This window comes from Apostichopus japonicus, chromosome 4 (assembly GCF_037975245.1).
Source record: "Apostichopus japonicus isolate 1M-3 chromosome 4, ASM3797524v1, whole genome shotgun sequence".
NCBI lineage: Eukaryota > Metazoa > Echinodermata > Holothuroidea > Aspidochirotida > Stichopodidae > Apostichopus > Apostichopus japonicus.
In genome coordinates, this window is record NC_092564.1 from 15,460,984 (window position 1) to 15,475,976 (window position 14,993).

At 37.6% G+C, this 14,993-nt stretch overlaps 1 protein-coding gene and 1 long non-coding RNA gene across 6 annotated transcripts in view; both read right to left on the reverse strand.

Annotated features, from left to right (window-relative positions):
• The window catches only part of LOC139966570 (uncharacterized), a 9,236-nt gene extending 6,634 nt beyond the window's left edge, over positions 1 to 2,602 (reverse strand). The window contains exons 1-2 of the long non-coding RNA XR_011792704.1: positions 2,135 to 2,602; positions 1 to 818 (exon numbers count right to left, since the gene is read on the reverse strand). The exon at positions 1 to 818 is cut by the window's left edge and continues 6,634 nt beyond it. This is a non-coding gene — a long non-coding RNA (uncharacterized lncRNA). The remainder of the gene's footprint in view (positions 819 to 2,134) is intronic.
• A 3,362-nt stretch (positions 2,603 to 5,964) lies between these two features.
• LOC139966569 (unconventional myosin-Ib-like) overlaps positions 5,965 to 14,993 on the reverse strand; it is a 79,126-nt gene continuing 70,097 nt past the window's right edge. For all 5 annotated transcript variants that reach the window (XM_071969740.1, XM_071969738.1, XM_071969739.1 and 2 more), the window contains 7 exons: positions 14,099 to 14,254; positions 13,030 to 13,104; positions 12,467 to 12,598; positions 12,110 to 12,216; positions 10,911 to 11,199; positions 10,107 to 10,234; positions 5,965 to 9,284 (listed from right to left, as the gene is read on the reverse strand). In XM_071969740.1, coding sequence (XP_071825841.1) covers positions 9,164 to 9,284; positions 10,107 to 10,234; positions 10,911 to 11,199; positions 12,110 to 12,216; positions 12,467 to 12,598; positions 13,030 to 13,104; positions 14,099 to 14,254 — 1,008 coding nt within the window. In that variant the 3' untranslated portion in view covers positions 5,965 to 9,163. The remainder of the gene's footprint in view (positions 9,285 to 10,106; positions 10,235 to 10,910; positions 11,200 to 12,109; positions 12,217 to 12,466; positions 12,599 to 13,029; positions 13,105 to 14,098; positions 14,255 to 14,993) is intronic.

Below are 14,993 nucleotides of genomic sequence, written 5' to 3' on the forward strand. Positions count from 1 at the left end.
ACTCTGTAACTGGACGACATACAATAATTTGGGAGTGACTCGAACCGGGGACCTTATGATTGAAAGGCACCGGTGTTAACCACTGAGCTAACACTCCACAAGATGAATATACGGAGAACTATAATGATGAATATAATGATGAATATAATGATGAATATACGGAGAACTAAACCTTTCAATTCTGTACTCGACAATGCCAGGTACCAGTGGTAGCGTTGCTAGCCTGGGAATCGTTACCAAGGTAACTAGAGACCCAAGCCAGGTTACGAGTAGAAACAAGAAAACCTATACGCACAAGTATTTTTTGAATGTACACGCCTGTTCTCCAAAAGAACAAATCCGATTTTTTTTATTTTTATCACTCTGGTGTCCGTACAAGTGATTCAAAAGTCCAGTTCCTTCTGCCCTCCAGCAGCAATGCAAGGTCCCAGTGGTAGCGTGTGTCCATACTACTGATGTACGGAGACCTGAGCATTTCAATAACTGTACTCGACAATATCCTTACAATACTGAGGTATCTGGAGACCTCAGCATTTCAAATACTGTACCTAACAATATACGTACAATACTGAGCTCTCCAGAAACAAGAAAACCTATGCGCACAAGTATTTTTGGAATTAACTCGCCAGTTCTCCAAAAGAACAAATCCGATTGTTTTTTTATCACTCTGGTGTCCATTCTAGTGATTCAAAGTCCAGTTCCTTCTGCCCTCCAGCAGCAATGCCAGGTCCCAGTGGTAGCGTTGCTAGCCTGGGGATCGTTACCAAGGTAACTAGAGACCCAAGCCCAAGCCAGGTTACGAGTAGAAACAAGAAAACCTATGCGCACAAGTATTTTTGGAAAAAAACTCGCCTGTTCTCCAAAAGAACAAATCCGTTTTTTTTTTATCACTCTGGTGTCCATACTAGTGATTCAAAAGTCCAGTTCCTTCTGCCCTCCAGCAGCATGTATGTATGTATGCGTGTATGTATGTATGTATGTATGTATGTGTGTATGTATGTATGTATGTATGTATGTATGTATGTGTGTGTGTGTGTGTATGCGTGTATGCGTGTATGCATGTATGCATGTATGCATGTATGCATGTATGCACATGTATGTATGTATGTATGTGTGTATGTATGTATGTATGCGTGTATGTATGTATGTATGTATGTATGTATGTATGTATGTATGTATGTATGTATGTATGTATGTATGTGTGTATGTATGTATATTAGATCCTCCTGCAAGCAGGAACGTGGGAAGAAGCCTAATTGGCTTATCAAAGCCGCAAGCTGACCGAAGTCAGTCTCTCACATTCATATTTAGCGTCCATGATTATGAATTGTTAATTGTCAACAACTCTGTAACTGGACGACATACAATAATTTGGGAGTGACTCGAACCGGGGACCTTATGATTGAAAGGCACCGGTGTTAACCACTGAGCTAACACTCCACAAGAACTATAATGATGAATATAATGATGAATATAATGATGAATATACGGAGAACTAAACCTTTCAATTCTGTACTCGACAATGCCAGGTACCAGTGGTAGCGTTGCTAGCCTGGGAATCGTTACCAAGGTAACTAGAGACCCAAGCCAGGTTACGAGTAGAAACAAGAAAACCTATACGCACAAGTATTTTTTGAATGTACACGCCTGTTCTCCAAAAGAACAAATCCGATTTTTTTTATTTTTATCACTCTGGTGTCCGTACAAGTGATTCAAAAGTCCAGTTCCTTCTGCCCTCCAGCAGCAATGCAAGGTCCCAGTGGTAGCGGGTGTCCATACTACTGAATGAACTCTCCTGTTCTCCAAAAGAACAAATCCGATTTTTTTATTTTTATCACTCTGGTGTCCATACTACTGATTTACGGAGACCTGAGCATTTCAATAACTATACTCGACAATATCCTTACAATACTGAGGTATCTGGAGACCTCAGCATTTCAAATACTGTACCCAATAATATACGTACAATACTGAGCTCTCCAGAAACAAGAAAACCTATGCGCACAAGTATTTTTGGAATGTACTTGCCTGTTCTCCAAAAGAACAAATCCGATTTTTTTTCTAATCACTCTGGTGTCCATTCTAGTGATTCAAAGTCCAGTTCCTTCTGCCCTCCAGCAAGAAACAAGAAAACGTATGCGCACAAGCATTATTTGAATGTACTCACCTGTTCTCCGAAAGAACAAATCCGTTTTGTTTTGTATCACTCTGGTGTCCATACTAATGATATATACGGTGACCTGAGCATTTCAATTGCTGTACTCGACAATATCCTTGCAATACTGAGGTATCTGGAGACCTCAGCATTTCAAATACTGTACCAAACAATATACGTACAATACTGAGCTCTCCAGAAACAAGAAAACCTATGCGCACAAGTATTTTTGGAAAAAACTCGCCTGTTCTCCAAAAGAACAAATCCGTTTTTTTTTTTCATCACTCTGGTGTCCATACTAGTGATTCAAAAGTCCAGTTCCTTCTGCCCTCCAGCAGCATGTAGGTAGGTAGGTAGGTAGGTAGGTAGGTAGGTAGGTAGGTAGGTAGGTAGGTAGGTAGGTAGGTAGGTAGGTAGGTAGGTAGGTAGGTAGGTAGGTAGGTAGGTAGGTAGGTAGGTAGGTAGGTAGGTAGGTAGGTAGGTAGGTAGGTAGGTAGGTAGGTAGGTAGGTAGGTAGGTAGGTAGGTAGGTAGGTAGGTAGGTAGGTAGGTAGGTAGGTAGGTAGGTAGGTAGGTAGGTAGGTAGGTAGGTAGGTAGGTAGGTAGGTAGGTAGGTAGGTAGGTAGGTAGGTAGGTAGGTAGGTAGGTAGGTAGGTAGGTAGGTAGGTAGGTAGGTAGGTAGGTAGGTAGGTAGGTAGGTAGGTAGGTAGGTAGGTAGGTAGGTAGGTAGGTAGGTAGGTAGGTAGGTAGGTAGGTAGGTAGGTAGGTAGGTAGGTAGGTAGGTAGGTAGGTAGGTAGGTAGGTAGGTAGGTAGGTAGGTAGGTAGGTAGGTAGGTAGGTAGGTAGGTATATTAGATCCTCATGCAAGCAGGAACTTGGGAAGAAGCCTAATTGGCTTATCAAAGCCGCAAGCTGACCGAAGTCAGTCTCTCACATTCATATTTAACGTCCATGATTATGAATTGTTAATTGTCAACAACTCTGTAACTGGACGACATACAATAATTTGGGAGTGACTCGAACCGGGGACCTTATGATTGAAAGGCACCGGTGTTAACCACTGAGCTAACACTCCACAAGATGAATATACAGAGATCTATAATGATGAATATAATGATGAATATACGGAGAACTAAACCTTTCAATAAATGTACTCGACAATATCCTTTCAATACTGAGGTATCTGGAGACCTCAGTATTCAAATACTGTACCCAACAATATAAGTACAATACTGAGCTCTCCAGAAACAAGAAAACCTTTGCGCACAAGTATCTTTTGAATGTACACGCCTGTTCTCCAAAAGAACAAATCCGATTTTTTTATTTTTATCACTCTGGTGTCCATACTAGTGATTCAAAAGTCCAGTTCCTTCTGCCCTCCAGCAGCAATGCCAGGTCCCAGTGGTAGCGTTGCTAGCCTGGGAATCGTTACCAAGGTAACTAGAGACCCAAGCCAGGTTATGAGTAGAAACAAGAAAACCTATACGCACAAGTATTATTTGAATGTACTCACCTGTTCTCCAAAAGAACGAATCCGTTTTGTTTAATTGTCTCACTCTGATGTCCATACTACTGATATATACTGACACCTGAGCATTTCAACTACTGTACTCGACAATATTTACAATACTGAGGTATCTGGAGAACTCAGCATTTCAAATACTGTACCTAACAATATACGTACAATACTGAGCTCTCCAGAAACAAGAAAACCTATGCGCACAAGTATTTTTTGGAATGCACTCGCCTGTTCTCCAAAAGAACAAATCTTCAATGTTATTTTATTTTTTCTATTTGGAGTCTGGGTGGCTCGGGAAATTTTTTACAATGCCATTTCTGCCGAGTCAAGGTTGTGCTTTCTAAAGGCAGAGTGTACACCATCGCAGCGTATTAATAATATTCCTTGGAATAACCCCTGGAAATTCCCCCACCCACTACTATTTTTTATAATGTTCTTCCCCAAATAAAATAAATATCTTCTTTTTTTCTCTGTTTGAACAAATTGAACCCACCCTATAAGTAGTAGGAATATGCCAAAAATAAGACTAAGCTTATTTTCAATCTCACATAAAATGAAGAGAACTAATATTTCTTAACATGAAAAACCAACTAAAAGATATCAATGCCTCTACTATGCAGTGTTCGTTGATGGACGTAAAAGCAACGAGTATGAGGATAGGGTTATGTAGGCCTATTTAGATCTACAGTTCTGTCAGTGTCACTGTCAGTATTTTAGACTCGAGATGCTTACGATATTCTCTATAAAAACAGTTCAGGCTCATAATGACAAACAAAAGGGCAAGATAGTTTGTTCCATGCTATATTTTAAATTCATTTCCGAAAATTACCAGTTAGAACTTCCGCGAAGCATTAAGACACCCGTAACCACGAATAGTCGCGTAACCCATACGAAGGATACAGTCACACACACAGTACTCTTCTTTTTCCGTTCGTATATCAGACTAACTATATTTCACGTGCTATATGGATCTGTTCCCTTATATTCAACATTATTATGAAGTAGTTTCAGTCTATTTATACACGTTTTTTAAGTCGTAAACTCACCAAAATATGCACTTGAAATAAATTCCGAATGTCGCAGTAACCCATGCTTAGTGCGATTATCGTTATGAAAAGCTGTCATTGCTTACGTTTTCCGAGGATTCCATTCTCAGTTGACCTGACAAGTGAGAATCGGACATGCGCACTCGTAACTCTGAATTCGCCTATTTTTATTCACTCTCGTGTCCATGCTAGTGATTCAAAAGTCCAGTTCCTTCTGCCCGCCAGCAGAAATGACAGGTTTCAGTGGTAGCGTTGCTAGCATGGGAATCGTTACCAAGGTAACTAGAGACCCAAGCCAGGTTACGAGTAGAAACAAGGAAACTATTTAATTGGATTACATTGAAGCAGTTCCCAACCCTAACAGACATTTGGTTCTCCAGTTATCGCAAAATACTAGTTTTTTATCATTAATTGACCTTTGTTGACCTTCGATCACATTACCATTATGTTTGGAAACGATCCCTTACCCCATTCACAACTACTCCCAAAATATCAACCATGTCGGAAACTGTCAATGGGAGTTATTGCTGTTTTTAATATATTGGTTTTTGGCATCTAACTGACCTTTGGTGACCTTTGCAGGCACCAAGAACAATAGTGATCTTCAATTTTGTAAGGCTATATATATACCCTTGTGATTTTGTTCGATTTTGGCCAAAATCACGACTTTTTAATTCTTCCCAAAAATGTACCTGCGGTGTGCTGCGCCATTTTGATTCGTTCCCAGGTGTGATATTTTGGTGGAAAAATGAAATTTAACAACCATATCTTGACGTCATTCCATATCGGATTTTAATGACTAAAGCTTCATTGAATGTCACATTTGTCTCGACAGAAGCGTTAACTGGTGGAGAGGTATCCGTTATACGTATCCTGACAGGAATTTGAGAAATTTAATTTTTGGCCCAAATTGGACATTACAGTAGGCCTAGCTGCTTATTTATGATTCTGCGACATGTTTTACTTGGTTCAACACTTACTTTTGGTGGAAAAAGTTTAAATTTCATACTGCAAAGACACATGACTTTCCAATGCGCAATTACGTAGCACCATGTATCTGCCAAACTGCCTAACCTTTGTTCATAGAAAGTATTGATGTTGCAGATATGTACTTTGGAGACTTGAACATTCATCAAAATATATGTAAGGATGGCCTCTTGTAAATGATACCAGAAATTATGAAAAGTGAAGTACACCTTTGAATAAAAAATTATACATTTGGGAATAAATATCAATAAAAGTATATCATGGCACTTTTGGTTACATTTTTATTTAAATTTTCATACAAACACTGCCTTTTACATTGCAAATATCATTAGTATCACAATCTCTTAATTATTCTCTTTTGAGTCTTTTTTGTCGGGCAATTTTAGTACACAAAAATGTTTTCTCTTTTTCTTCCTTTTATATACATCTATTTGTAGGACTTTTGGAAAAGTACAGCACTGGAGAAGCAAACAAGAAAAGGGGGTGTAGGGGGGGGGGGGGGGGAGAGAATACATCAGGTATTAGAAATAATTGGTAACAGTTGTGCAGATAACCATCTGTGTGCACTTCCATGAAGAAATTCCTAACATGAATAATCCATGTAAACTCATCCTGCTTCCATGATGTGACAATTAAACACAGGTTCTGTTAAGGCATCATTATGAAACCATATTTCATTAAAGAACTGTGTGTCACTGTGTTTCACTTTTGATATGACATCTTAATTTGCATCAACACTTGTTTATCCACTGTCCTATTAACATAATCAACAACATTGTAATGCTAGGTAAGTACATTCATTCATAGTGAAAGACACAGAGAATATCATAAATAGTAAAAGCCAGCCAGGTCGGCCTTTAAACTAGTTTTTTTGCTTCAAAAGATAGGCCTTTAATACCATCACCAATACACACCATACTATAATAAAAGGAAAGCAGAACTTTGGATGAAAGACTTTCCACTTTAGAAGAAAGGACAGCTGGAGTTGTTGAACTTATCAGCAAAACAAGAACATTTCTCCAAAAATATAATAATAATAATGAGTTGAGAAATGAAAATGAGTAAATTACATTTGGTCAAATAACTTCTCATCTGTCAGTGTTGTGATTAATGAACTAACATTCTAGAAAGAGAACTGAGACTTCCATGTATGGATGCAATTTAAATTTCATGAAAATTCTCTCGTGGTACTATTTGTAATAATTCAGATGGGCAAAGATATTTCAAATTAACCATTCTTTGGTAGGTGAAACTGTGAAAGCTACTAAACAGGGACCCAGGTTTGAGGGGTTCTATTTGGGGAGGGGGGGGGAGGGACAGGTGTCTGAAATTGCTGCCACTGGCCACACCGAACCTGTTTGAAAACAATAGCACTGTAAAACTGACTGGGAGCCCTGCACAGCATTTTGAGATTTGCTTTACTTACCAACCTCTGACAATTAAACCCCTGTCAACAAAGAACTGTTCAGGACCTACTGTTTTACATATATTATAACTTACAATATCAGTCAAGACGTTTGCAATATTAATAATGTTCTGTTCACCCTTTGGTGCATCTATGATAACTTAAAAAAAAACATGGGACATACCTTTAAATTACAATTCGTGAGTTTTTTATCATGATTTGAGTTGTTGCTTATAAGCAGACCAGCAAAGAAAAACAAGAGCATAACTGGGTACTACAAGGAAGAAAAAGATGAAAGGGGAAAAAGGATGGTAATGAATATTCATAAACCCCATTATTGAACACATCTTTGAAAATATTTGAAATCAAATCAGTGATGCTTTGCAATAAGTGCAAACTCCATGGAAACAAGCAAAAATGTGATAGTTTCTCACAGAGATGAATATCTTTGTAAGAGAGACATCACATGCTAACTAGCAAGTGGTAAAGCACCTGATGTGAATGAGTGAGGTAAATGCTACACTTTGGGGTAAGTAGAAAAAACAGTCATGGCACACAACTATAGAGGCACATTGGCTATTTCACATGATTAAGAAATTGTGACATTACATACACAATAGAGAAATCAGAATTCCTTGACAAGTTAGGTTCTGTTGAAGTACTGTGAACATAGTCCTGATGGCTTTCAAAATGAGCATGACACCTTCCACTTTAATGAATTTCAACATAATTTAATTAGTGAATATTGGATAAAGTCCTCAAAATATATATTCAGAGTTACCTTAGTTAGTGGTTGGTTCATTAATACAAACAATAAGTCACAAACAAACAAACAAACAAAATGTAATAAATCTAAATTTGATCTCGCTAAAGATGGAGTTAATGCAGTCTTTTCTGGACTATAAACTTTCCTGGACCATAAGGGTATTTAGTATTAATATAAACAAACTAAATTGAAGAGTATATGACTGAAATATCTTTTAAAGACACCGATTCTGCTCAAGAATCTTGCTCCACTGATTTCAAGATCAACATCGATCAAATTACTGCAACTGATCCTTGTGAACCACATCACAGACAGATCCATTTGCACCAAATCCCTGTGACCCACTATCATACATTTCCACCCATGTGAACCTCAGCGATGTCATACCACACCATATTCATGTCAATCACAATGTTATCTATGTGACATTGATATGAACCATGTTAGACAATCTGTGTGAAGCGTGTTAGAGATACATGATCTGTGAGAACATCACATTTATGTGAATACCATCACAGGGATGGATCTGTGTGAACCATACCACAGAGATAGAGACATGTGAGACCTCTCTTGTTAGCATCAACTTATTGAATTCTATTCTGTTTCACCATTCATATTCTGTTCAGTATATTAGTACACGTACCACGAACAGTTTACTCACTTTAAATTGATACCTCTCCATCAAAACTTTAAATGACCCAACAAACACTGCAGCATAGATCCTTTCAACAAAACTTGACATACATATGCCTCCACACTATACAAAGTTAGTATTTATACATGGGTACTCAAACTTTACATAATTCATGATACCAATTTTAAATATTAATAAATATACAAAATTTGAGCACATGTGTTTTCATTGACTTTTTAGTAGCAAAATTTTTAGAACCTTAGCATGATTAATAGATCAAAGTTGTTTCTACTCTCAATGATCGATCTGAAGGTTTTAGGTCAAATTTTTTCTTTTTTTTTCCTGAAATGCATCATTTATTAACTTTGTCACGATTGAAGATTAACTTTGTTGGAAAATGCTATTGCTGCAACAGATTGCTGTGTGTCGGTATTTTCATTTACAGTACCGACTGTTATACAAATACGTAGAAACACAGGAATTAAATAAGCCACAAAATTATTACTATTATTATTACAGAAAATGATAAATCAATCTAAAGGTCTGCATACATTGGACATTCTACGATCACTGTTCCTGAACTAAAAACCTGCTCGTAATTGTTTCGACTGGCCAGTACGATGCGGTTGAGATGGTCGGAGGATTCAATCTCTCAGGCTAAGATGTCAAAGTGGTTACCTTTCCTTTTCACCTTAGGGTCAGGGTTAGATTTATCTGCATGTTGGGTGCTTACTGTACCTTGGATCTGACTGCCGTTAAACTGTAACTTGAACCTTGATGTATAGGAGAGGAGAAAGGTGAAATAAATTAAATAAAGAGAGATTATTTATTAAACTGCAGACATTTTTCAGTTTAAGGGATTATTGGCCAGCAGTAATAGACACTATCATTTCAAAACCCCATCTCAATAGTATCTGTCATCTTCAAGACACCAAGACATGATATTTTGTTTATTGTGACCAGAAAGTCAACTTTTTATTACTCCTTCTTTTGCTGATGGTAAGCTATATTCAGAGCATCTTATTCACTTGCAGAACAAATTGACAGGTAGCATTTTGGGAGCAGGCTGAGTGAACATTATCTGTGATATTATAACAACTATTACCTTCTTGACAAGAAGCTACTGATAAAGTAGGGAATTTCCCTTTGTGCGTTATAACATCTACTACAAATTTCATTTAAGAATATTCCAGGGAGCTGTCCCCCACTGTACAATTATTATACAATTTCAACAATCCACTGCAAGGACTTACAAAATGTAAGGTCATCAATAGTTGAAATGGTGTCATGTGAAAATCCCAATAAATATTTGATGATATGAAGGTGCAATCCATTCTTGTATATGGGGATATTATAACATAAATGATCAACACAAAATTTGGAAATCTCAGTTGAAGGGGGGGGGGGAGGGGGGGAGTGAATGGGTGTTGCTGTGAGGAGAAATCATCCCCTGTAATGCTTGTACCTTGATATGGATATATTTTAACAATGCAAGAAATAGTGTAATTGTTATATAGAACATCTGTCACTGAAGGGTATTACTGTCCTCCAGTAAATCTAAAGTATTTATTAACGCTCAAACAAACACGGGTTACCTGTCTAGTACTTTGACTTCGATATCTTCGTTAGTACTCTGTTTTATGTTCCGATGTAACATGGTAATGATTTCAAACAATTTGCTGCTGTTTATTACAAAGTCTCCCTTCTTGTTACTCTCCTTGCCCTGTTGTCGAAAGAAAGAAAGAAAAGATGGTAAAAAATGTCTCTTCATCAAGTTAGAAGTGTTCACCTTTCCTCTCCATGCTACTTAAAATAATGACCAGGCCATCTTTAACGGAAGGATGACTTTCAGGCCAAACTTTTGTCTTTTCAGAGAATCATACTTAGACTTGTGAAAAATATTTAATTAATGTAAATGTTAATATAAACTGTTCTCGAATTTATTCTAAATTTGGAAAATCTACATCCTAGATTGAGGAATATCTGATACATTGGATGTTTCCAATTCAAAATTAATATTTATATTTTTCGGGGTATTATTACATTTGTACAACACATTCAGTATTCATGTCAAAAGCTTTGTTTCTCTCACACAACCCTTTAAATGAAAGAGAGAGTGCCATTACATCTAGATACATCTTTGATAAGAACACTTATTTACTAGTTCTATGATATCTATGTAATGTAAAATTCTCTTTGGTATATTCTAAACACTTTACTTGATCTGCTGGCATAGAGCTAACAGAAAATAGCAGATACATGTCATAGGGGTGGGTTATGGAAATTCTTAGGCTTTCTTTGAGATAAATCAAACTGCCATGTTGGTCAACCAACAAGGTTTCATGTACAATCAAAATAGAAATAAAACTGTTCAAACTGCTCATAAATGACTAGTTTACCTTTTTAACATGGAGTATAATGAAGTAATCGCTGTATGGACTGACTGTGATCCCTTTGATGTCACTCAGGGCAATCTGGCTACGACTCTCCAAGGTCTTCTGGTCCATGAGAAGAATGGACGTCGGCGTCACCAAAAATAACATCTGGCGAAATTTGCCGTTCTTGCGGTCGATCTTGTTCACCACATCAGCAAAAGCAAAGTTCTTCTCTCCCGAGTTGTTGAATTTGCTCTTGAATTTGGCATTTTTCCTGAGTTGAACGTAGTCTCCTCTGAAAGGCTCCGTAACGCTGCAAGCAAACAAAAATCCGTACATCATCACAACTTGTTTTACTTTAATTCTATTGGTCGGCATGTCATGCAGGGAAAACAGCTCTTCAAAGTTTGCGTAACAGTTGAGAAGGCTATGAATTTTGTCTCTTCTAAAATACTTTGCTTTCTGCATTCAAAAACTGCTATACATCTCTGCACTTGTACAGCAAGTTGCTCATTTTGATTTTGCGATGAAATTCTGGATAAATTAAAACCTAGCTTGGAGACCACTTGATTGACAATACATATGTTAGTATATTACAATTCTGTGTTTGCAATTCTGGGAGAATTCTTACAAAAACTTGATTGTGGAAATTCAGTTAATGTATATACTGTATTCAACAACATCTACTGAACAAAACAGCGCTTAACCCAGGGGCGTCGGAAGCTTTTTGGGATTGGTACGGCAGATCAGAGTGTGGCCATCTATCGTTATTATCGGGGGGGCGTTTGGTAGGTCAAACTAAAAAAAATTTGAAAAAATGCCTCCCAGATTGCAGGAAATGGCACTTCCCGAGCTTGAAAACAAGACCCCTGCCATGCCAGAGTAGTCACATGTAGCCTACTTGCCGTCATCATTATTGAAAATTATTGAAAAATACACCCTTTTTTTTTTTTTTTGGCGCCGTGAATATTGGTCCGGCGTTCGCCGGACCTGCCGTACCGGCTCCAACGCCCCTGTAACCTCCAATTACCTTTAACAAAGTGCAAAGACACACCCTGTCAATATACAAGTGTAATTCAACCATAGTGGAGTGATAAATTAAACTTCCGCATCAACCTCTCTCATCCCCTCTACCTCTCCCCTGCCCCCCCTCCCTTCTCCTCCACACACACACACTCTCCTCTTCTCTCCTGATTTGTCCACTAACTACGCTCTTCACAAACCTTGCTGGATAATTTTTCTTCTTGTCTTTGAAGAGGTCGCTGGTTGTCACCTTTTCTCCAATTCTCTTCCGGCCACTTTCGTCAAATTTATCCCGGTAGCGTTTGGCCTTTACAAGATAGAGAAGCAAAAGGGAAGTGAATTGAAGACAAACCAAGCTACTATGAGATAAGATACAGTTAACTGGCTACAAGCAGCGACTTAAAAGTGGTCATGAGATAATGTTAGTGACAGATGGATATTAATGTAACAGTTTTCTTCCATTGTCTACATTTTATTCCCTTGACTAAAGTGACAAACATGCATTTGATGAATTGTTTTTCATCCATGTTGGTTCAAGAAAATAAGATTAAACTCACCCTCCAGTTAATGAAGATGGTCTTGAGTTGTTGATGAGTTTCTGTGTGTAGTGAGGATGATGGAGGCCAGCTGCCATCGGTGGGCGACATGCTTGGCAGTTGTGTCTTCAATCTCTCCAGGTAACGAACATGCTGTAGGAGAGACAAAGCCATAGTGCTCAGAATTTTATTTCCAAACTTTGTTTGTTTGCTGCATTATTTTATGTAATCATTTAACTTTTAAGTGTAAAGGAAAACTAGAGTAATAACAAATGTGTTGATGCAATCTATATGAATACTTTCTCCATCCTTATTTCTCAAAATATTCTGCCTATTTTTCACAATACCTTGTACTAGGGGAGGGGATAAGGCTATATGATTGAAAGGAGAGGGGTGACAGGGTAGGGCAGTCAGGGTAGTATGACACGAAAGCTGACGGCACTATCTATCACAAAACATAAGCAAATCGTTATTACTTCTGCATAATGAAGTGAAGGCAAAGACCATTACAGCCTTTCTTCTCTCCCTTAAGCATTGTGTGTGTTTTTACATACTGAATATCACTGCATACTTAACATACATACCACTAACTTCCTCATAAACGATATGATCTTTGGTGCAGCGTTGCCCTTGAACATCTTCCTGTAGTCTCTCCTGACCTAGAGACAAGAAATACATTAACAAACCTGTAATATTTCAAAGTAAGTGAGGGTCTCACACCACTCGTGTCTTCCACTCAAGGAGCCTTATCTCTGAATAGGAGCTGGTAGTATCTGAATGGTGACTTTCATAATGTTTATTCAATGATGCACGAGATGTTGTGATTCAACAGGACATCAAATTTGATACACACACACATATGAACAACTGGAAGAAACAATTTATTCAGTTTTCAAACAACGCATCATGCGTAAATCTTCCATGAGTTGCAGACTTTTTTATTGTAGGAGTACAACAGCATTAGTACAAGTGAGTTTCCTCTTGGTACAAGTACAATGTACATTGCCCTATAAAGTACAATACAATGCCCTACGTAATGAGTACACTGAAAGTACAATGCTTTCTGTACAAATACAATACCCTAAGTAAAGAGTACAAATATGAGTACAAATATGAGTACAAATACAAGTACAATGCCCTCAGTAATGAGTACACTTACAATGCCATAAGTTATGAGTACTAGTAAAAGTACAATGCTCTCAGTACACGTACAATACCCTAAGTAATGAGTTTATGAGTACCAATTGAAGTACAATGCCCTCAGTAATGAGTACAAGTACAATGCCATAAGTAATGAATAGTAGTAAAATTACAATGCTCTCAATAAAAGTACAAACCCTAAGTAATGAGTACCAATTCAAGTACAATGCCCTCAGTGATGAGTACAAGCACAATGCCCTAAACATGAGAATGTAAGTATTTACTCTACATTTGCAATATGCTCTGAGTACAAGTACATTAAATCCATGAGAGCCAGTGTGAGTACAGTCAACTATACTATATCACCAGTATGTAAAGATTCACTTCAAGTCTACTGAGATGGTGGTCTAGTGAAATCTATGCAAGTATATCATAAAAACCAAAAACATGACATTTAATACTCTTCATTTTTGTTTCCAACCACCTAATAGTTACTTAATTTCTGAAACGTACCTTCCATCCCCGGTAGTATTTGTGGATGATGTTTGCTGCCCATACACACCGGGCTTGATGTTTAAGTTTCTTCAGCTCCTCTCGTGCCTGGTAGCCCCTCCAGTGGCATGTGATAGTGGTCGAGGCTTCCTTCATCTTCAAGAAATCACGCCTTTTCTGAAATATTCATGTAGAAAAAGTAAAAGAAAAAGTTGTATTAATTGTTACATTGTTACTATTTTGCTCAAGTACAACAAATCTTATTAATTTTTATTCCATACCCCCCCCCCCCAAAGGCATATGGTAGGGCATTATTATTTTCATTTTGATTCCTTAGTCAAGGTGAATCCTATTCCGATGAACTGTTTGTACTACAACACCTTGAACTCTTTAAGCGATTAAGTTACCTAATTTATGTTTATTCACATCTGATTTGCATAATTCACAAAGTGCATCTTGAGCACAGTTGGGTATGATTAATCGATTTAGCCTACACTTCAGATGCACAGAAAGACGAACTGTCCTCTTTATTTCTTTCCCTGTGGCTCGGCCTGGGATTTGCACCATACAGTAAATAAACACACCATTTGAGGGAATTTACAATGAGATTAAATTGTAACGCTATCACACAATGTGTATACAGCTGTTTGAGATCTCAAATTGGTCTACTAGTCTGACTAAACTTATTTATTTATTTCATCTAGTAAAATAATTATGGTTGGACAAAAGCCAAATGAACCAGAAGAATGAGTCATGTAGTCTTTTGTTATGTTGGGTGAAGCATATGATTGTAATATTTTGATAGGTACTTAGCTGGATCTTCACCTGACGCTGGAATTAATTTCTATTAGAATAATCCCATTTCTGACCATTTGTAACAATTCTTCACACCTTCGTTCACCAATATCATTACAAA